The 23857-nt window shown below is 33.4% G+C and overlaps 1 protein-coding gene across 1 annotated transcript in view; it reads right to left on the bottom strand.

Annotated features, from left to right (window-relative positions):
- MIPOL1 (mirror-image polydactyly 1) overlaps positions 1–23857 on the bottom strand; it is a 321677-nt gene that overhangs the window by 165439 nt on the left and 132381 nt on the right. Inside the window, exon 10 of the mRNA XM_030318980.1 lies at positions 4979–5086. Coding sequence (XP_030174840.1) covers positions 4979–5086 — 108 coding nt within the window. The remainder of the gene's footprint in view (positions 1–4978; positions 5087–23857) is intronic.

Here is a 23857-nt window from a genome sequence, read left to right as displayed (position 1 = left end):
TATAATTCTAATGAAAAAATTTGAAATATTGCACAAAAATTATCAAATGTGACACAGAGACAAAAAGTTGAAAAAAATGGCACCAAAAGACTTGCTTGGGATACAGAGGTGCCACAAACCTTCAATGTGAAGAAAATGTATTATCTGTAAAGTGCAATAAAATGAAGCACCATAAAATGAGATATACTTGTAGTATTATTATCTAGATCATGAATTTGACATAGGGTAGGGGTAGGACAATAAAAATAGAAAGGAAAATAGGAGAGAAATCATTGTGGCAGAATTGACAGGACTGAATGTCTGACTGCTTTGTGGTGGATGACAGCCTAAAAGAACATGAAGGTTATGTCAATTATATTAACCTATGTGTCTAAGGAGTATGGTAGTATCATTAATTAATAGATGTTAATTGATCAATTTGGAAGTAAATAACAGAAAACTATTAAGTGACTTAAAATATAAGGTATATCTATTACCAGAAAAAGAAATCAGGGTATAGGTGCTTAATGGTCTCAAAGTAGCTCATTGGCTAAGGGGCTCAATAATGTTAATGGCCAGCTTCTGGTGTTTTCTTCATGGCTATAAGATGGTTGATGTAGTTCCAGGCAGCAGTAAGTGTTTAAGGTAATAAGATGCCTGCTGTATCAGTCCTACATGAAGGAAACAAAAACTTTTCCAGAGACACTCCAACTTCTCTCTACCCTGTTGAATTCCTCTTATGTCATATTAGCAAAAAGAAAGGCTGAGAAAGTGTTTAACTTCTCCTGGTTCTATAGTAAAGACAAACAAAGGAGAATATGATTGGGAATAAATGTTAAGTCATACAGTCAATAGTGTTAGACTCAGGTCCTGACTTCTTTCTGGGGAGAAAAGACTTAGGGAGTCAAATTAGGGATTTGTTTTCAAACTTGTTGTGGTTAAGGAAACATTAAGATATCCAAGTGGAAGGGCAGACGAGATAGTCATTAAGATATAAATAACAGGTGATCGTGTAGGAATGGATGAAATTAGAAGAAACAAGTCTACAATAAAAGAAACTCCAAATGTTGGCGAGATAGTGGAGAAACAAATCAAATTCATTACTGGTAGGAATGAAAAATAGTACAGCTACTCTGGAAGATAGTTTGGTAGTTTCTTCCAAAACTAAACATTCTTATCATACAACCCAGCAATTGAGTCCTTGGTATTTCTCCATATGAGCTGAAAATTTTATGTCCACAAACAATTCTGCAAATGGATGTTTATAGAAACTTTCATACTTCATTTTCATTTCATATTCAAAGTTGCCAAATTCTGGAAGCAAGCAAGATGTCCTTCAGTAGGTGAGTAGATAAATAAACTGTGGTACATCGAGAAAATGGAATACTAAACACTAAAAAGACATGAGCTATGAAGCCATCAAAAAATATAGAGAAAGTTTAAATGAATACATAATGTATGATTCCAACTAAATGACATTCTGGAAAAGGCAAAACTACGGAGACCATAAAAAGATTAATGGGTGGCAGATATTGGGAGGAGAGAAAAATAAATAGGTAGAACACAGAGGATTTCTAGAGTGAAACTCTTCTATATGATACTGCAGCAGTAGATACATGTAATGTACCTTTGTTAAAATCTGTAAAATGTACAGCACTAAGAGTGACCCTTAATGTAAACTGTGGACTGTGGGCAAAACTGATATAGATTCATGGAGTGTAACAAATATACAAATATGGAGCTGGATGCTGAGGGCATTTACATGTGTGAAGGCAGGAGGTATGTGGGAACTCTGCACTCTCTGCTTAATTTTGCTGCCAATCTACAACTGCTCTAAAAAAAAAATAAATGAATAAAGATTTTTTTTAAGAATAATAAGGGACTTATCACACAACTTGGGAATAGGTAGAAAAAGAGGCACCAACTAAAGAACACCATTCGAAGAACAAAAATGATACAGCAATAGAGAACCACAGGAAAGTATTTCAAAAGGGCAGGGCCAACAAAATTGAAATGTGTTCTAGTTACACTGACTGGGATGCTGAGTAGAATAAAGAATAAGTTTCACAGGTTTAATCACCAGAGGTCATTTATAATCTAAGAAAGAATGGCTTTCAATGGAATTACAGTGGAGAACTCCAATTGTAGGAAGTGAAAGACATATGATAAAGAAGGTAAATAAAACGAAAGAGGAAAAGAAGGCAGTATACATGAAATTTCTCAATAAGTTTGATGTCTGTATATTTATGGCTGATCTAAATTTATTTAAAAATATTAAATATCCAAAATTGTGTTCCTCAAGAAACCAATTTCCTCACATAAATGGATAAAATGTACTTTAAATGAGAAAATAAGCTTTTATTAAATTAACTCTTATGCTATAGACTGGTATCAGTATAAATTTAGCCCTTCATCCCGTACGTACCAGTGTGTTTTACTTGTTATTAGGGAAAACCGCAAACGCTATAAAATTAGGGGGAAATTCCATCTTAGCAAATTTAGCTGGTATAATCCCATGCTACTTTAAAAATAATGTATATGATCACCAAATAACCAATTTTATCCTCTACCACCAGAACTAATTTAGAAAGAATTCCCAGGTTATCAGAATAAACAAAGATTTATTATTTGAACAGCACTATAATATTAAAAAGTATTTCTTTGTATGATAATCATGTATTTGCCTTAATCTACTGGAAAGTCCTATATAATGTATGACCATTAACTTGGATTTTTCCCAAACATATCACTAGGACTGTTTCCTTTATGAATTTCAGTATTACACAATTAAATAAAGCATAAATTTTTCAGCTCTCATCCTAATCAAATTTACCTTTTACTGATATCAATAACAGTACTTTTTATAATAAAATACTAGAAATATTATTGACTGACTGAAGGTCCCTAGAGACAGTGACTCTTTTAAAAAATTTCTCCCTAAAGCTTATTTACATAGTAACTAAATATTGAATGAGTTAACAAACACAAAAATAATTGTAAGTGTGCCATAAAAGATAGGCATACTGCTGAGAAAGTACACAAACAACTGATTCATTAGACAGCTTGATAATAAACTTATTATTCAGAACTTATATGGCAACTTGAAGATACAGAATGCAACACCCAAAGCACCAAAAACAGAACAAAATCCCTAGAAGGTAAGAATAATTTTAAAAAATGATTCAGAATAAAGCAAATATATAATATAAATTCAAGGTTTCTCATGAGAAAATTGGCATAAAATAACTAAAAAAAGGATTCAAACGTAGCTTTGTTTATATATTGTTTTATATAGTCCATAATTTATACAGATTTCTATTTTATAGGGGTTTTGTTTTGGGTTTAAATTTCCAGGGTTTTTTTTGTTCTATATCTTACCTTCTAATTTTAATAACCTCTTAAAATGTACATTTCTTTTTCTCCACAGATAGCAGGTGCCATTTAATTCAATTTATTTTTTATATATTTATTTTATTTATTTTTATATGAAATTTATTGTCAAATTGGTTTCTCTACAACACCCAGTGCTCATCCCAACAGGTGCCCTCCTCAATTTAACATAAATACACAACAAAAAATCCAGAAGAAAGACTATGGTATTATTATGTACTTAACAGACTAGAATTTTAATTTTAGGTCTGTTTTACATAAGAATAGCCATATCATACATGGCACATGAAATCTGTCCCCTGATGCTGATAATAAATTGGCATATATAATGTAAGCTGCCTTTAAAACAATCCTTCTTTTGATTTGCAAGTATACACTGGAAAAAATGATTATACTAAATTTTACTCAAATAATGTTAAATTCCTTGGTGTAATTAAAAAATGACCAAGAATCTAAATTTCTTTTCTTTTCCCCTTATTGCTCTAGTCTATCTATGAATTTGAGAGAAAAGAGGAGAAAGTGCATTAAACAATGACAACAAAGTTATCATAGGCTCCTAATTACTCACTGAGAATTTCAAAATGAAGCTAAACACATTTACAGAAAAATCTGACTTCAACCAAACTTCACACTTTTTGACAGACTAAAATATTTTCCACTTCAAAATGTCACCATTTTTCTAATTTTGGTAGATAATCCTGGCTTAGTGAGTTATCCTGCTAATGCTGTAATACTCTCCTGCAAACTGTAGCAAAAAGAGAATTTAAGAAAACAAAGTACAATTTTCTTGATAGCATATTTTTTCTTACTGCACAATCATGACAATGATGAATCTTTTCTGTTTCCTATAGATGTGGTTTTGTTTTTATTTTTAAGCAGTTAATGAGAATGTAAGCACCTTGAGGGCAGGAACCACTACTGTGTCATAGGTACTATGCTAGGAATTGGGACAAAAATGAAAAAGGAGAATGGAAAGTCATAAGTACAATAAGAAAAAAATATATAATTAGTAGAATAAAAACGATGTTGGATCTATTTTCATGATTATTGGGTCTATACTAAAATGAAACAGAACCTCTTATCATGAAATGTACACTTGTTTCAAGTTCTGGTACACTATCTTCTTCCTTTTTTTTTTTTTTTTTTTTTTTTATAAGTAACATTTTAAGTACTATTTCAATTCCCAAATATATTCACATACCCTTCAGGGAGAGTCACTTCTGTGAGTTAATAATATTACAAGATTAGTGTAATAAATATTGATGTGAAGAAAAGGCTCATGGTTTAATTTTTTTTCTTTTATAGTGTGGCCACTTTTTATTAACTACAAAAGGTAAAAATATATTGTAAAATCAGAAACAGAATGAACCCAAAGTACTAATGTACCACCACTCAAAATTCAGAAAATATGTTGTTTTCATGTACACATAACACGAAATAAAATAATACCATAACAGAAGGGTGCTGTATCTGTGTTTAAAGAAGGGGTTGTTGGCAAACACCACAGCTCACTTCTGCGGAAATGTACACAACTGATATATGCAGCACAGAAAGCTGGCACCAAGGGCTTACAACCTTAATTTGCCTGTAAGAAGGAACAGAGATTTACCTTCAGAGCACGTTCTTGATTGTTTTCAGCAGTCAGATGTCTCATGTTGTTTGCTGAAGTCTGGTTCTGCTCTTTCAGATGATGAAGCTCCTGCTCTAGCCGTTTGCACTGCCACAAGGGAAGAATCCCATTAAGTAAAGGAGTTATAGCATTTTTTTTTCAAACAAGCCATATGAATTAATGTAAATAATACCACTGCAATCACTAAAAGACAAGGTATCTTTCGCAATAAGAATAGTAAGTTAAAAGTAATGATGAATAAGAACAAAATAATATTGTTTATAGTACTCTGGCAATTCAATTGCAATTATCTTTTATTAATCTAAATATTACCATGAGTTAGAAAAATACTTTGTGCTTTCATAAAATTAAGATCAAACTACATTTAAAATTATTTTCTTCATTGATCAAATGGTTTTTATTAGGTATCTCTTGGTTGAATAAAAACATCTAAAAATCACATGGGGTTCTAAGTAAACCTCAATATGGTATTCTGTATGAATTTTTATTAATTTTTTTAAAATAGCAATTATAAAATACATATTAAGAGGTTTTCCAGATTTTTAGAAATATCTAAGGAAACAATTGTGTAAGGAAGAAAGTAGTAACTATAGTGCTATAGGTTTGGAAACAACTAAGGAAACAAATGTTTTTCATTTCTATTTTGGCTAAACCTTATTTTTAAGTAAAACAAGTGATAACAAACATGAAATGACATTCTGACCTACAGGAAATATATGAGAATATAAGTAAAAAAAAGAAATTATAAATAAAAGCATAAACGGGCATCTATGTTAAAAAATAATTGAACTATGACATTTGAATACAAGATCTTCATATAAATATATCAAACATTTTACACAATAATTATAAAGTGATGTGCTGTAATTCAGGACCATATCAAGATACATGGGGGGATTAGCTAAAGGAATAAAGTACTAAAGCCATCTTTCAGGAAAAAAGTTAAAAAATCACTCCTTAATTTATCTATTTGTAAGTTAGAATATTTAAGGGATGCCTGGCTGGCTCAGTTGGATAGAACATGGGACTCTTGGTTGTGATTTTGAGCCTCACGCTGGAAGTAGACATTACTAAAAAATTAAACTTAAAAAAAATTAGGATATTTAAGTAACAACCAGTAAGTAAATACCTATACAAAGTTAATTCTAGATTAGTTGACAAGTGGCTAGTTGTCCTAATGAATTAAAAATCATTATTACAAAATAATCAAGATACAGTCATAATCCAATTTGGCATCTAACTGATTTTTTTTGCCTCTGACCTCTATAATATTTAGTCCATATCAGTATTTCTCAAGCCTTAGTAATATACAAATCTTTTTATATTTTTTATTTTTTTAAGTTTGTGTATTTATTTTGAGAGCATGCATGCACACAGGTGCACGTGAGCAGGAGAGGGGCAGAGAGAGGAAGAGATTTACAAGCAGGCTCCATGCTATCAGTGCAGAGAGCAGGGCTTTGATCCCATGAACTGTGAGATCATGACCCTAACCAAAATCAAGAGTTGTGATGCTTAACCGACTAAGCCACCCAGGCGCCCCACAAATCCTTTTAAAAGAAATGTCATACCAAACTGCTGATATTGACTTAAATTATAGAATGATGTTTTACAATACAACATTGAATATACATGCCTCATGCATATATAATACAACTATAAAACCAAAATATATTTATAAATGAAGTAAAATAGTCACAAAATCAAGATTTTTAAAATATTAATTTAATTTACCAGATAAAGTTTTGTTGAAATCAAGTTCTGCACATATAGTGCTGACTATATTATAGTCAAATATAATATAGTGGCAGATCATTTCATGTTGCCATGAATATTCCAACATGTGCTGTGTGACAACTTGAATCACTTATCACGTTTTTAAGGGTGCCTGGGTGGCTCAGTCAGTTAAGCATCCAACTCTTGATTTCGGCTCATCTCATGATCTCATGGTTCATGGGATCAAGCCCCACTTTGGGCTCTGTGTGACAGCATGGAGCCTGCTTGAGATTCTCGCTCTCTCTCTCTCTCTCTCTCTGCTCCTACCCCACTCACTCTCTCTCTCAAAATAAATAAATAAGATTTTAAAAAATTACTTACCACATTTTAAAAATGATTTGAATGAAACCTTTGTGACATTACATCATTTGGCCTTCATTTGGAAGGGACACATGATTTACACATGATTTATATCTGTCCCATTTTGCCTGTAACAATTCAAATATTTGCTCATAAATGCAACCAAAACATAAATGTTTTGTGAAGACACAAATCATGAGGCATGAAAACGAGTAAGACATAGCAGTGAGCATCACAATCCAGCAGAAGTATTCTTTACTAGAATTAACCTCTACATTTTCAATTGATTTTAATACAAAATTATTACATATTAAGTACTTAAACGGAATTATGACTTATGAATTTACAAATGTGGGGGAGATAATTTTGGCTATGGGATAAAAGAATGTCTCATGGAGCTGATGACATCTGAGTTGGGCTTATTCGGGGAACATGATTTTATAAGTTGAATGAAGAAAAAGAGGAAGAACACAGGAGGAAAGGTAGAAATGTCAAGGGTGTGCTTGAAGAAAGTGAGAAATCATGGTCACAAGTTGACCACCTATTTAAGTAAGGAAGTAAGTAGGAAATCAGAAATAACCCAGGGATAGAGACTTCTTTCCTACTTACATAATACACAAAATATGAAACACTGTAGTCAAACAGAGAAGTATAACTTAAGAACAATGAAGCTACTGTTGACCTGAGGGCATTTATCCACATTGCATACTTGGGCTCAGTTTCCATGGCCATGAAGTACAAGAGGGATAGAAGATAAGGCCCAGGGACCACTCAAACTAGCAAGTGTCCTAAAGGACTACACTTTCAAGTTGTTTAGTGATCCTCCCTACTTTAATGAACGAAAAGAAAGAAGACAAATGCTAGAGAAAATGCATGTTGCTAGATCAAGTATTACATAACATCTTCCATGGTTTTAGAGTTTCATTTTGAACTAGCATAATTAAAAATAATACTTTCCCTGATCATATTCTGCCAAATATTAATATTCTTAAAAGTTCTAATGAATAAATTGAGACTTAGGAGATTTCTTATATCTTTTAAACTTAAAAAACATTTTTTTAATTGAACTTAAGTAAATGCTATCTGTATACCGTTACAGTGTCCTTGGGAACTAGGGCTCACATCAAATGAGACGAAAATAAAGATGAAAGATAAAATATGTAAAAAACCTTTTAGTTCAGAAATTGAACTGAAGAATCAGTATGAGGATACAAAGGGTTTTACCTTTAAAAAATATGTGTGTTTGTGTATTTCCTAGTTCTGCCCATTGAAAAAGATAGAAATAACAGGAAATCCGGTAGCAATGAGTACTTTTAGCACCTACCCTATGAGTTTCAAGTACCATTTCCTACTAAAAATATAGGACTCCATGGATATATGGCTGACTCCAGGTCTGGGACAAGAAATATACAATATGATCCAAGAACACAAGTTCTTAGCAGAAGTTTTGTATTAATCAGGACTAAGAAATTATCAAAGAGACTCAGAAAGCACTCAGTAGAAAACTTGAAAAGCTCTCCTGTAGCTAAAGAGACAATATGATCACCAATAGGGATAGTAAGTGAAATATATTGTAACACACAGAATATGTTTAAATTATTAAATTTATAATTACAATAAAATTTTAAAAAAACTAATTAGCACTGTGGGGGAATTTATAAGCCAAGAATTTATCTACCCTTTCTTATATAAACTTTACCACTGGGTAGTCAAAGAATAGATAAGAAAATGGCTATGGAAGCATCCAAGCTAATAAAAAAAAAAAGGAGTATTAGAATATCACAATTTTGAAGTCATTAATAAACTAAGAGATACTAATATACTGAGATCATTAATAGACCACTGAGACCTGTTAATAACTCACGTAGTTCTTTCACAAACCAACATGTATTCCCAGATAAAACACAAAACTACCTGTAAAGCAGTCTTGGTAACAAACAGTAATCTAAATCTGATCAAGCCTAGGGGCGCCTGGGTGGCGCAGTCGGTTAAGCGTCCGACTTCAGCCAGGTCACGATCTCGCGGTCCGTGAGTTCGAGCCCCGCGTCGGGCTCTGGGCTGATGGCTCAGAGCCCGGAGCCTGTTTCCGATTCTGTGTCTCCCTCTCTCTCTGCCCCTCCCCCGTTCATGCTCTGTCTCTCTCTGTCCCAAAAATAAATAAACGTTGAAAAAAAAAATTAAAAAAAAAAATCTGATCAAGCCTATAGATACTTACAGAGAAGAGAGGAATACATTAAATGACACTGCAGAGATGCAATCAATAAACTGGGAAACTACAAGAAAACGGACTCAATGTGTTTAAAAAATAAACTCCAAGGACAAAAAGAGATAGAAAGGGAATCTATAAATTAAAAATAGTGTTAAGAGTCAATTCAGTCATTTGCAATGTGTAATTCTTATTAGATACAGATTCAAACAAAGAAGAAAGTTATGATATTTATGGAATGACTGGAATTTGAAAACTGATCAGATGCTTCACAATACTCTTTGTTAATATTTTTGTTGTGATAATGATACTGTGGTTATAAGCAACAGTTCATATGTCTTAGAAATACACAATGTAAGGAGCGCCTGGGTGGTTCAGTTGGTTAAGAGTCCAACTTTCAGTTTCAGCTCAGGTCATGATCTCACAGTTCAGATCAGGTCATGATCTTCACGAACTCAGGTCATGAGTTTGAGCTCTGTGGAGGGCTCTGGGAGAGCCTGCTGGGATCCTCTCTCTCCCTCTCTCTCCGCCCCTCTCCTCATTCACTCTCTCTTTCTCTCAAAATGAATACACTTAAAAAAAGAAAAAAGAAATACACAATAAAAGTTACAGATAAAAAGGATATTATATCTGGTATTTCCTTCAAAATAACATGAAAAAGAATAAATGAGAGGGGGATAGAGATAAAAAAAAGATGGACAGCTGTAGCATGGTAAAAATATCTCAGGGGCTCAGAGATTCTGTGGTCTGTAGGTTCACTGATAAGAAAACAAGGATTAAAATTTTCTCTACAAACAAACAATTAATTCTACAGTGCGAGTGAACTAAACATATAAAATATAAAAATTGTTATAAAAACATAAAAAATATAAAAATTTATAAAAATTATCATAAAATGATTTGGCCCATTTTTATTTATTTTTTATTTTTATTTTTATTTTATTTTATTTTTTTTTTATTTTTTTTTTTTTCAACGTTTATTCATTTTTGGGACAGAGAGAGACAGAGCATGAACGGGGGAGGGGCAGAGAGAGAAGGAGACACAGAATCGGAAACAGGCTCCAGGCTCTGAGCCATCAGCCCAGAGCCTGACGCGGGGCTCGAACTCACAGACCGCGAGATCGTGACCTGGCTGAAGTCGGACGCTTAACCGACTGCGCCACCCAGGCGCCCCTATTTTTATTTTTAAAAAAATTTTTTTTTCTCAACGTTTATTTATTTTTGGGACAGAGAGAGACAGAGCATGAACGGGGGAGGGGCAGAGAGAGAGGGAGACACAGAATTGGAAACAGGCTCCAGGCTCCGAGCCATCAGCCCAGAGCCTGACGCGGGGCTCGAACTCCCGGACCGCGAGATCGTGACCTGGCTGAAGTCGGACGCTTAACCGACTGCGCCACCCAGGCGCCCCGATTTGGCCCATTTTTAATACAAGATCTGTTTTCAGCAGTAATTTCCTTTTACTTGCTGTTGTAAATAATGAAGAATTATATCAAGCAGATAATACATTGTTTCACACTGTTTTACTCTATGTGCTCTTTCCGAAAGATTAATATGCCTTAAGTTTTTAACAAAAAGTTTTCTAATATTGTATAAGTTTTTAACAGCTCCCGTTTCTCCTGTACAATCTGCTTTCAGTCACGGACCATTTTGACTGCATACAATCAAACGTCACTCCACTTGGATGCTATACAATTCTTTCTTTTGCAGACAAAAAATAACAACAGACTCTTCCAGTCAAAACAGACGCTACACTTTGGTGTCAATGTGAATTATGTACTTTGAACTGCAGATGTTTGGAAGCACTTAGGACTATATAAATAACTTTTTATTCTTCTTAATTTAGAACAATCTTTAAAAATCACTTCATTTTAGATTTCAAAACAGTAACTAGAATGCTTTTGTTTCATTGCAATAACTTGGAATAAAGAGTTTTCAAATTCAAAGGGTAACTTGTTTCTTTAAAGCCTCGGAAAAATATCAGTAACAGTTTAAATCAATATTTATATGATGCTCAGAGGTATTAAGTTTAAAAATACCAAAGATTAAAAAAGAAAAACAAAAGTTAGGTGAATGAGACTCTAAAGCCACATGTACTATAGATGATATGTGTGTATATACACACATGCACATACACATATTTAAAAACATATATTCAGTAAATATTCACTGAGCCTCCATTAGACAAGATACAAGCACCCACCAGGCAACATGCCACACAATGACATATTTCTACAAATTTGTACATATATATCTTAATTACATATATTCATTTCAAAAACACCATAAGAAAGTAAATAACTAGGGATTTAGTAACAAACACAGTAATTTTTAGTCCTTTTAAACTATTGAGTTATTTAAAAAAAGATTAAAGAAACATTTTTTTTCTTAATGTTTATTTTTGAGAGAGAGACAGAGACAGAGTGTGAGCAAGGGAGGGGCAGAGAGAGAAGGACACACAGAATCTGAAGCAGGCTCCAGGACCCCGAGCTGTCAGCACAGAGCCTGACGTGGGGTTTGAACTCACAAACTGCGAGATCATGACCTGAGCCAAGTCGGATGCTTACTGAGTGAGCCACCCAGACACTCCAAGAAACATTTTAAACAACAAAGTAAAAGGATTAGTAAAGATGACAATTATCTTAGAGGTATCCACATGTATGCAGGAATCTATTTAGTATGCTGTTATTAAAATACTATTTTTGTAACACTCTTTAAGTTTATTATGTGAGTTGCATTCATGAAAAGCTTTTCATCTGAAAAATCATAGCTTGCATCTCTATTTCAGAATAAAGGTTACTATACATACTATTAATCAACTCTTACAATGTACATATATTTTCATTTTCCTTGGCTAAATACCTAGAAATGGAATTGTTACGTCACAGAGTAGATATTGTTCCACTACATAAGAAACTGCCAAGCAGTTTTCAAAACTGGTTGTACCATCTTCTCCTCCCATTAGCAGTGGATCAGAATTTTGGTTGCTGACAAACTCACCAATAACTGTTGTGTCTGTCTTTTAAATTTCAGATGCCATAATTCATGTGATGTAGTATCACATTTAAATTTGTGTTTCCCTGTTCACAAATTATAATCTTTCCATGTGTTCATTGGACATTTGTGAATTTTCTGCCCATTTTTAGGGGAGACTGTTTATCTTCTTATGATCTATTTGAGGGAATTATTTAAACATACTTAATATTTAAGTCTTGTGTCAGATACATGAACTGCAAATATTTTCTCCCATGCTGTGGCTTATCTTTTCATTTTCTTAAAGTTGGCCTTTGATGATATCCTTAATGTTGTTAAAGGCACATTTATCAATTTTTGCATTATGGTTAGAGCTATTTCTGTCCTTTCTGAAATGCTCCCCTCACTCAGTGTAATAAAGATATTTTCCTCAAGTTTTAGCTTTCTTGCTTAGGTCTACAGTCCTCCTTGACTTTAATTTTGATTACAGCATGGAGAGTCAAGACTCCTCTTAGTTCCGAACTGATACCCAGCTGTTGCACCACTATTTGCTGTCTTATCTTTCCTCAATGGACTAAACTGATGCCCTGGTCTAAAATCAAGTGAGCCCCACAAGCAAAAGAATGAACTTAGACAACTTGCTTAAGACATACAGAAAAATTAATTTAAAACTGATCACAAAACTAACTGTAAAAGCCAAAACCATAAAAATCTTAGGAGAAAACACCTTAGGAGTAATTTATCTTAGGATAAAAAATTTAGGAGTAAATCTTAGTGACACTATATTAAGCATAACCTTCTGAGCCTTCAAGTGACAAAAAGTATAAAATGAACTTCACAATAAAAAAAACTTTTGTGCCCCATATGATATCGTTAAGAACGTGAAAAAATTTACACATAATATATGTGGTAAATAGTTTGTATGTATGATATATAAAAAAACTCTTACAACTCAGTAACACAAAGAATAATCACATAAATAATGGGCAAAGGATCAGAATAGAAACATTTCTCTAAAGAACATATACAATGGCTAATAAACACAAAAACAGACAAGACAACATCATTAGTCATTAGGGAAAAACAAATCAAAGTCACAATGACAGTGACCTCTGCAAAAGGGTGTAGGATGACGCTCCAGGCCCAAGTTCCCCAGTGGAAATAAAAAGTAAGCAACGTATGAACCAAGCTTTGTGGGAATTCTAGAAACCAGTTAAGGATCAGCAGCAACCAAATGAACCCTCAGCCAAGAAAAAGACACTCTCAAATTAGTAGGAGATTTTGTGGCATTTTTACTTGCCCCTCCTGGACGGGTCCCCCCTGGCACATCACAGAGATGTCAGTTGCAAGCAGGCTGTCCAATTCCCAGTTCCTTCTTTGGATAAGACAAAAAAATGGGACTTTTTTTCCAACATTCTGGCTTGTCTACAGGTGGTCCAAGGGACTTGTTTCTGCCTTGTCTGATCGTGGAGTACTGATGGGAAGAATGGCATAGTTTGGATACCAGGTTGGAAGTTGCTGAAAGCAACAGTGGATACCGTGATGAATGAGTACTATAGAAGAAATGTAGAGCTTTAGGTGTCTGCAGTCAAGAAATTATTAGCAGAAGACTACAACAGATATCCAAGGACCTGCAAAGAAGCAAGTATGAGACTCTAAGGGAAATTAGGACATTTAGAGCAGCCAAGTAAAGGGAAGAACTGGGAAAAAGGCATACATAGGCCCAGGGAAGATGCATGTCTAGAAAAGGCCCAAGAAGAACTTGAGCCATCACACTACTCTCATTAGTCAAAGTCTCCTGTATAGAGTCAGTCCATAAAGACTGGGAGATGTGGATATTTGTTCAAATGCCCAATTTCCAACAATAAAAAAAAATGAGAAGGCATACAAAGAAAGAGGGAATCATGGCCAATTTGAAGGAACAAAGTGAATCAAACTTACTGAATAGAGACTTTAAATGGCTGTCTTAAGTATGCTCAATGAGGTAGAGGAGAACATGAACATAAAATTAATATCAGGACAGCAATCTATGAATAAAATGAGGATATCAACAAATTAACACAATTATTTAAAAAAAACCAGACAATCTAGAACTGAAAAACACAATATCTACATTGAAAAATTCATTAGAGGGGTTCAACAGCAGACTCAAACAGGCAGAATTATCAGTGAACTTAAAGTTAATTTGAAATTACTGAGTCTGAGGAGCAAAAAATAAAATAAAATAAAGTAAGATAAGACAAGACAAGATGATAAAATAAAATAAAATAAAATAAAATAAAATAAAATAAAAGAAAGAAAAGTGAATAGAGTCAAAGGGATTTACAGTCCCATCAAGTGGACTTATTAGGGGATTCAAAGAAAGTGAAAAGGGAGAGAAAGGGGGCAAAGAGTTCATTTGAAAAAATAATGGCTGGGGGCGCCTAGGTGGCGCAGTCGGTTAAGCGTCCGACCTCAGCCAGGTCACGATCTCGCGGTCCGTGAGTTCGAGCCCCGCGTCAGGCTCTGGGCTGATGGCTTGGAGCCTGGAGCCTGTTTCCGATTCTGTGTCTCCCTCTCTCTCTGCCCCTCCCCCGTTCATGCTCTGTCTCTCTCTGTCCCAAAAATAAATAAACGTCGAAAAAAAAATTAAAAAAAAAATAAAATAATGGCTGAATTTTTCCCAAATTTGAGAAAATATAGGATATAAAAATACCAGAAACTCAACTCCAAGTAGGATAAATCTAGAGAGACTCGTACATTATAATCAAGCCATTGAAAGTCAAAAACAAAGAGAATCTTGGAAGCATCAAGAGAAAAAGAACTTTTCATGCAGAAGGGACCCTTAATAAAATTACTAGATTTCTCAGGAGAAACCTTGCAGGCCAGAAAGCAGTGGGATGCGCAGACTGCTGAATGGAAAAAAAAGCCCAATACTGTGTCAAATAAGAACTCTATATCTAGCAAAAACGTCCTTCAAAAATGAGGACGACATTAAGACATTCTCAGATAAACAAAAACTGAGGGAGTTCCTTAACATTAAACCTGCCCTAACAAGAAATGCTAAAAGGAGTCCTTCAAGATGAAAAAAAGGACACTAGACAGTAAATAAAAAGCCATATGAAATTATAAAGTTCGCCACTAAAGGTAAATATATGGACAAATATAAACATTAGTATTATTGTAATTTTTGGTTTATAAACATACTATTTATTCTTGTATAGAATTTAAAGACAAAAGCATAAAAATAATTATAAATCTATGTTAATGAGTGTATGATATGTAAAAATATAATTTGTGACAACATAAATTGGGGAGGCAGAGATGTAAAAGAGTATAATTGTTATGTGATTGAAGTTATCAGTTTAAAATAAATTGCTATAAGTTTTAGGATATTTTATGCAATCCCATGGCAAACCACAAAAATCTCTACAGAATTATACACAATAGGAAATGAGAGGGAATGAAAGCACATCACTATAGAAATATCAACTGAAAACAAAGGAAGGCAGTAGAGAGGAAGCATAGATTGAAGAAACTGCAAATCACATAGAGAACAATGAACAAAAGACCAACAGGACGTCCTTCTCTATCAGTAATTACTTTAAATGTAACTATTAAATTCTTCAAAGGACAGAATGGAAACAACAACAACAACAACAACAACAACACCCCAACAGGATGTATGGTCTGCTATAGACTCAATTTAAATCTAAGGACACGCAATGGCTTAAACTGAAAAGATGGAAAAAGATATTTCATGCAAGCAGTAGCCAAAAAAAGAACAGGAGTTGCTATTAATAGTATCAGGCAAATAGACTTTAAGTCAAAAGCTGTTACAAAGAAGGACACTTTATAATGATATAAGGGTCAATTCACCAATCACCAATAAAACATGACATATACAGTTTTTACATATGCTGATTTCAAAACTTATACAAAACTACAATAATCAGAAGAGTGTAGTACTGGCATAAAGACAGACATGTAAACCACGGAATAGAAAGCTCAGGAATATAAACTCTTGTAAATATGGTCAAATAATTTCTTATAAGGGTTATGACCATTCGGTGGAGGAAAGGACAGTGTTTTCAAGAAATGGTATTGGGAAGATTAGTTTTCCACATGCAAAATAATAAAGTTGAACACTTACTTTACAGCATATACAAAAATTAACGCAAAATGCCTCAAATATCTAAATAATGTATGAGCTAAAATTATACAACTCTTAGCCAAAAAGATAAGGGAAAAGCTTCATGACATTGGTTTGGCAATGATTTCCTGGATATGACACCAAAAACACAGGCAACAAAAGACAAAATAGATAAACTCGACTACATCAAAATTCAAAACGTTTGTACATCAAAGAACACAATCAAAAGAATGAAAGGCACCACATAGAACAGATGAAAATATTAGTAAATCATATATCTAATAAATGGTTAATATATAGAATATATAAAGAACTCCTATAACACAAAAACAAAAAAAATACATCTTACTAATAAATAGGCAAAGAATATGAGTAGACATTTCTCCAAAGAAGACATACAGATGGCCAATAAACATATGAAAAGATGTCTACCCTCAGTAATCATTACAAACAAATACCACAATAATACACTATCTCACACTCATTATAATAGCTATTATAAAATAAACAGAAAATAACAGGTGTTGCTGAGGATATGGAGACATTGGAAGACTTGTGTACTGCTCCTGAGTATATAAAATGGCATAGCCATTGTGGATAACAGTGTTGCGGTTCCTCAAAAAAGTAAAAACAGAATAATCACACAATGCAGCAATTCCACTTCTGGGTATATACTTAGAAGCGCTGAAAGCTGGATCTCAGAATGTTTCTTCACCCATGTTCCTAGCAGCATTGTTCGCTATAACCACAGGTAGAGGTAACCCAAATATCCACTGATTGATTAGTAAACACAATGTGGTATATATACACAATGGAATATTATTTAGCCTTAAAATGGAAGGAAATTCTGACACACTGTACATTGATGACATTATGCTAAGTGAAATAAACCAGTAACAAAAAGACAAAATGGTAGCTCACCAAAATGTCAGACATTGTTACCATATGATCTAAAAATTCTATTGCCAGGTATACACCCAAAAGAAAAAGCAAATATATATCTACACTAAATTTGTAAATGGATGTTCACGGTATCATTATTCACAATAAACACAAAATAGAAACAACTCAAATGTCCATGAACTGATCAATGGTTAAACAAAATGTGGTATATCCATACAAATATTATTTGGCAATTTAAAAAGTATAATTTGGCAAAAAAATACTAATACATGTTACCACATGGATGAACTTTAAATGCATTATGTAAAGTGAAAGAGGCTAGTCACACAAAAAAACACATATTGTATGATTCCCCTATATAAAAGAATAGGCAAATCTATAGGGACAGATAGCAGATTACTGGTTGCCTAGGGCTAGGGGAGGGGTATAGGGGTGTGTGTACAGGGTTTCTTTTGGGATTAAAATATTCTAAAATTGCGGGAATACACAACTCTGTAAATACAATAAAAAATACTGAATCATACACTAAATGTGTGAATAGCATGAACATCTCAATAAAGCTATTAAAAATGCAAAAAAAATAAATGATTATATATGAGTAGTTCTATTTCTGGGCTGTCTACACTGTCCCACTGATTTGTATATGCACAAGACATATTATTGTAGTTTTTGAATAATAACTACAAGACTTCAAGACTTATTTAAGTAATAAGTCTTGAAATCAGGTAGTATGAATGCTTCAAATTCCTATTTTTACAATACTTTTTTGAGTATTCTAGGTCATTTATATTTCCATGAAATTTTCAAAATTGGGTTGTCAATTTTTCTAAGTCTTTAAAAAAATTTTTTTTAATGTTTATTTATTTTTGAGACTGAGAGAGACAGAGTGTGAGTGTGGGAGGGGCAGAGAGAGAGGAAGACACAGAAACTAAAGCAGGCTCCAGGCTGAGCTGTCAGCACAGAGCCTGACACAGGGCTCAAACTCACAAACCATGAGATCATGATTTGAGCCGAAGTCATACGCTCAACCGACTGAGCCACCCAGGCACCCCTAAAAGTTTTATAACCTAGATGAAATGGACAAATCTGGAAAAACACAACTTAGTAAAACTTACACAAGAAATTGAAATAGTGAATAACTAATTTTGGTAAATTGTTTCTCAACTTATTTGTCCATTTCATATAAGTCATCAAATTCATTACCATGAAATTCTCCATAATACTGTACCCTTTCATAAATGTAGAATTTGTACTTATATCCTTCCATTCATTCTTGATACTACAAATCTGAGTTTTCTTTTTCAGTTTTTTAAGTTTTTATTTAAATTCCAGTTAGTTAACTAACATACAGTGTAATATTAGTTTCAGATCTACAATTTAGTGATTTAATACTTCCATACAACACCTGGTGATCATCACAAGTGCACTCGTTAATCCCCATCACCTATTTAATCCATCCCCCCATCTGCTTCCCCTTTAGTAATATTCAGTTTGTTTTCTATAGTTAAGAGTCTGTTTCTTGGTTTGCCTCTCTCTTTTCCCCCCATGCTCAGTTGTTCATTAAATTCCACATATGAGCAAAATCATATCACATTTGTCTTTCTCTGACACATTTCCTTGCTCACTGTTACTAGAACGTATACATTTGACTAATCTTCAGAAAAAAGTCACCTTGGCTTACTTTTCTCTGTTGTCTTTCTTTCATATTTCTTTTACATTTATTTTATTTTTGTTCTTTATACTTACTTTGTGTTTATTTAGTTTGCTTATCTTTTTAATCTTTAAGATGGAAACTTAAATCACTGATTGTGGATGATTCTTCTCATAACATAAATATTTAAAGCTATATAATTTCTCTGGCAGACTGCTTTAGCTACGTCCCGAAATTTTGATATGTATTATCTCATAATTTTAAATTTGTAGTATTTTTCTAATTCACTTTTCTCTACTTACACTGACTCTTGGATTTTTTTCTTAAAGGGCACTATTCAATTTCTAAATATTTAGATATTCTAGATCTTGTTACACTGGAGTTCAATTCTCTGATCTTTCACTTTTCTGTAAAATAGTTCTGCTACATTTTACATTGTTTTACTTGATTTTTGAAGGATATTTTCACTATATATATACTTCTGGGTTGACAGTTTTTGGTTTTGTCTTTTCATTTCACTCCTTTAAAGGTTATGGCCATTGTCTCCTTACTCTCATTATTTCTGATAAGAAGTCAGCCATCATTCGCAGGAATGTTCCATGTGTGTATCAGTGCCCATCCTTGAGGTTGCTTTCAAGATTTTCTCTTTTAAATAGGTTTTCATCAGTTTGATTCTGATGAGCCTAGGTAAAATTTTCTTTGTATTTATTTTTCTTGGTGTCCACTGAGCTTCTTGATCTAGAAGATTGTTTTTACCAAATTTGAAAAATCTTCAGAAATTCTTTTTTCAAATATTTATTCTGACTCACTTTTTCTCTCTTCTTTAGGGATTTCTGTGGCACACTTGTTAGACTGATGTTGTCCCACAGATCATCAAGGTTGTGTTCTTTTACTTTCATTTTTTTCTCTTTACTTCAGGTTGGGTAATTCCTACTGATCTGTCTTCACATTCACTAATCTTTTATTGTACAGTCTCTGAACTGGTCAGTTTGTCCACTGAGTTTTTCACTTCAGATGTTGCCATTTTAGTTTTACAATTAGGTTCTTCCTAGACTTGGTTTCCTTGCTGATATTTCCCATCAGTTCACTCATTAGGATCATCTTTCCTTTCAGTCTCTGAAGAAATATAATATGTATACTTTAAACACTTTGCAATTTCTGACATATTAATGTCTCGAGATTTGTTTCTATTGACTACATTTTCTCTAGAATGTGCCTCACATTTTCCTGATTCTAGGATTTCCTGCTTCTAGTTGTACGCTACATATTGTGGATGGTCCATGGTAAGATACCTAACATATGCACGGTTACCACTCATTTAATAACATCTGCAAATTTCAGGTAATACTTAGACTTAATACTTAGATCAAATACTTAGACTTAAGTTTCTTTTTCTTTACTGTAGCAAGACCACTGTTGTGTTTGGTTGGGCTCTATCTTCCTGAGTCAGGAAGGGTGACTTTAGACATAATGCCAGGGGAATCATCGAGTTCACTTTGTGCATTCTTGTGCAACCTGTTGTTCCTACATTTTTTTCCAATTGTTTTTTGAAGCATGGCAAGATTGGTAATAATTATACTGGCAAGAAGCCTCTATCATTTTTCAAGAGAACAAAAGCAATTTTTCCTATTGAGAGAAAAGTTGTTGCAATACAGAAACTGAATGGTAAATTTCATTTGTTTCAAGCTGACTTAACACTCTTTTCTAATTTCCTATAACTTTCAATATATCTTTTCTAGTATCCGTAAATCTGAATTCCTAGAATAGTTAGTAGGAAATGGAATTATGTACACAAATTCCTAAACACTTCCTTAGCAGTGAAATTTTCCTCCAGGGTATACCACAATATGCTAGTGATAATAATTACTAAATTTGAGAAAATTAAAAGTAAATTAGTAAGTCTTTAATTATATAACATCTAAACAAATTGCTAGAAATTGCTAACCTACTAAATGTAGTTAGTCTGAAAAAGAGTTAGTAAAGACTGCTAACTTACCAAATGTAGTTAGTCTACCAAAGAAGAAAGTTATTAAATCACCATTTTCAGATTTTATTTAGAACACATTTAGAAATGATTCCTATGATTTGAGCTGGTAATAGGAACTAAAGGAGTTTAAAAAAAAATCAATATATTGCAGATGTTTGTTCCATTTTAGCCCTTTAAATGTAACTAACACTTCCCTGAACACAAAAGAAGGCCAGCACTAACTTACCACTTGGCCACTCAACATACCCCTCTGTGATCTCTCTTTCCTAGCATTCGCAGCTAATTCTCTGGCTATGTATTATGGCGCCTTGATCTGGGAGTAAAAAAAGGGAAGGGTAGGATGATAAATCCAAGGAAGTAATTTAAGCAGATTACCAAAAAATGAAGTAGGGCCCAAAATAAAAGATAAAAGCCACCATAGTTCCTTGATTTCAGTAGTAGTGACTGTTCTGGAGAGAGGAAATCTTTTCACCATGCCCACATCTTCTCAGGATCTCAATCCACTAGGGCCTAACAAGAAGAAAATGGCAATCTAAACACAAAATGTCATTAATATCTGATATCTAATGTATAACTTCAGTTGAATTAGAAATATGTTTGTATAAAATTTAAGAATACTTGGTTGGTAGTTTCCAGATGATCAGGATGGTGACCTAAAATCTTAAATAGATTTGAGATCATATAATTTTATTAGTTTAATTAAAAGTTGCAATTCATTAAGAACACTTCATCTTCAGGGGCACCTGGGTGGCTCAGTCAGTTAAGTGTTCAATTTCGGCTCAGGTCATGATCCCGTGGTTTGTGAGTTTGAGCCCTGCATCTGGCTCTGTGCTGACAGGTGAGAGTCTGGAGCCTGCTGGGCATAGAGAGATGACTATGCCCCTCCCACATTTGTACTCTATTACTTTCTCACTCAAAAGTAAATAAAACGTTGGGGCACCTGGGTGGCTCAGTTGGTTAAGCATCCGACTTCTACTTAGGTCATGATTTCATGGTTCGTGGGTTTGAGCCCTATGTTGGGCTCTATGCTGACAGCTTAGAACCTGTAGCCTGTTTGGATTCTTTGTCTCCCTCTCTCTGCCCCTCCCCTGCTCGTGCTTTGTCTCTCTCTCTCAAAGATGAATAAACATTAAAAAAATTTTTTTTAATAAAATGTTAAAACTTTTTAAAATAAAATTAAAAAAACACTTCCTCTTCAATTTCAATATTTCTATAACTGTCCTAAATTTTTGCTTTGATATTAATTATTTCAGAAAAGTATTGTATTGCTGTAGTTTAAAATGAATAACTGGGAAGTAATTAAAATCTGTATTTTATAACTAATTAATATAATTATAAAATTACTACATAAAAGAAGTCTGATCTAAGCTTAGTTTCTTTAATCTCTTCAGTTCTATAGAGACATTTATTTCTAAGATGATGACTTTACTTCTCTAGCTAATGCCACAGCTAGGATATGGTATTTTGATCCTTTTTGTACAGTTATAACCTTGTAATGCTGAATCCTGTAGTTAGCTAATAGTCAGGAAAACAAAATTCGGTAAATAATACCATTGTAATGAGTTGGTTCTTAAGTAAACTTCAATGGATTTTCTCAAAATCCATAAACAAACAACAGTATAACCTAAATGTTAAGTTGGCAGTTATTGCACAAAAGGACAGAGATGCGTCTTATACTATTGTAAATCACAAAGTAGAGATCAGGAAATAGTAGTCACTGGATGATAGCCACATTTTAATAGTTTATTAAGCTCTTTTTCAGTTATTGCGTTCCTAGAATTACAGATGCCTCTTCTTGGCTTGCAAACTTTTGTTTGTTTGCTATTATAAATGTTGTAATCTCACTAGAGCTGTCAGTTACTTACGGGTTCATTCTTAATATTCTTATAAAATGTGTTGCTCAAACATTTTAAAATCCTAACAGAAGCCACTCCAATTTCCAAGATTAAAATAGGAGAAAAATTAGAAAAAAGTATGACAAATAAAAGTATCAACAAGTTTAATATTCTTTGAAAGATAAGGCTTTAATTACCTTGAATATGTAAATATGATAACAAGTGTTCTTCATAGGAAACCAGTAAATACTTGTGGACTGATTTATTGAATATTGTCACAAAAGCTTTGGAAACTTGGGACAATTCTCAGGACACTTCCTCGTTGTTCAATGAAGTCTATAATTTATACCTTTTGTTTTTTTTTAATTCCTAAACGTTCTTGTAATTGTTTTAATGACATGTATTTGTAAGGTCAAGAACATTATCCAAATGCAGTGATTAACTGGAGAGCAATCTCAGTGAAGAATGGTCTACTATATTCAACTCACTCAAATCAATGAAAACTCTAATTTTCTGTTGGCTTAGCTCTTTCTCTTATCTACCCTCCTTATACTTTCGTCATCTGTGGCCTTTGGACGTATCTTTTCATTACCAAGATACTTCTATACAATCTTAAACTTAATCCCTTTATTTTTTCAGCTCAATATAAAAACCACCTTACTTCCAGTGATGTGTCTCTGTGAACCCTCTTTAGTAGAGTGTATTTCTTCTTTCACATACTATTACTTCAGAGGTAGGAAGAAGGGATTTGCATTTTTCTGCTTCTTAACTGTCATTTCCAGGCCACTAATCCACTAAACAATCCTTTCAATTTTTGAAGTTTCTGTTATCCAATTGGAGTGTGTGATCCAAGGGGCTAGTGCTGGTCTGAAACTGATAGTGCCATGAAGGCAGTACTAAACTTCAGAGGAGGCAATTAAACATTTTATAGAAATTCACAGAGCAAATGTGTGGCTGTTTGAACCCAATAACAAAAAAAGTATGGTTGAATTTTCCATGTCTATTTGCTTTTTCATTTTTTGGTACTTAATTTTTATTAGTTATAAAAAGTGATAACACATTGGAAAATATATTTTTTTTAAATTGGTCCTTCACCACAGA

The sequence above is a fragment of the Lynx canadensis genome, chromosome B3, assembly GCF_007474595.2.
Source record: "Lynx canadensis isolate LIC74 chromosome B3, mLynCan4.pri.v2, whole genome shotgun sequence".
Lineage (NCBI taxonomy): Eukaryota > Metazoa > Chordata > Mammalia > Carnivora > Felidae > Lynx > Lynx canadensis.
The sequence above is the reverse complement of the archived record's forward strand: the minus strand, read 5'-3'. Positions and strand labels throughout refer to the sequence as shown.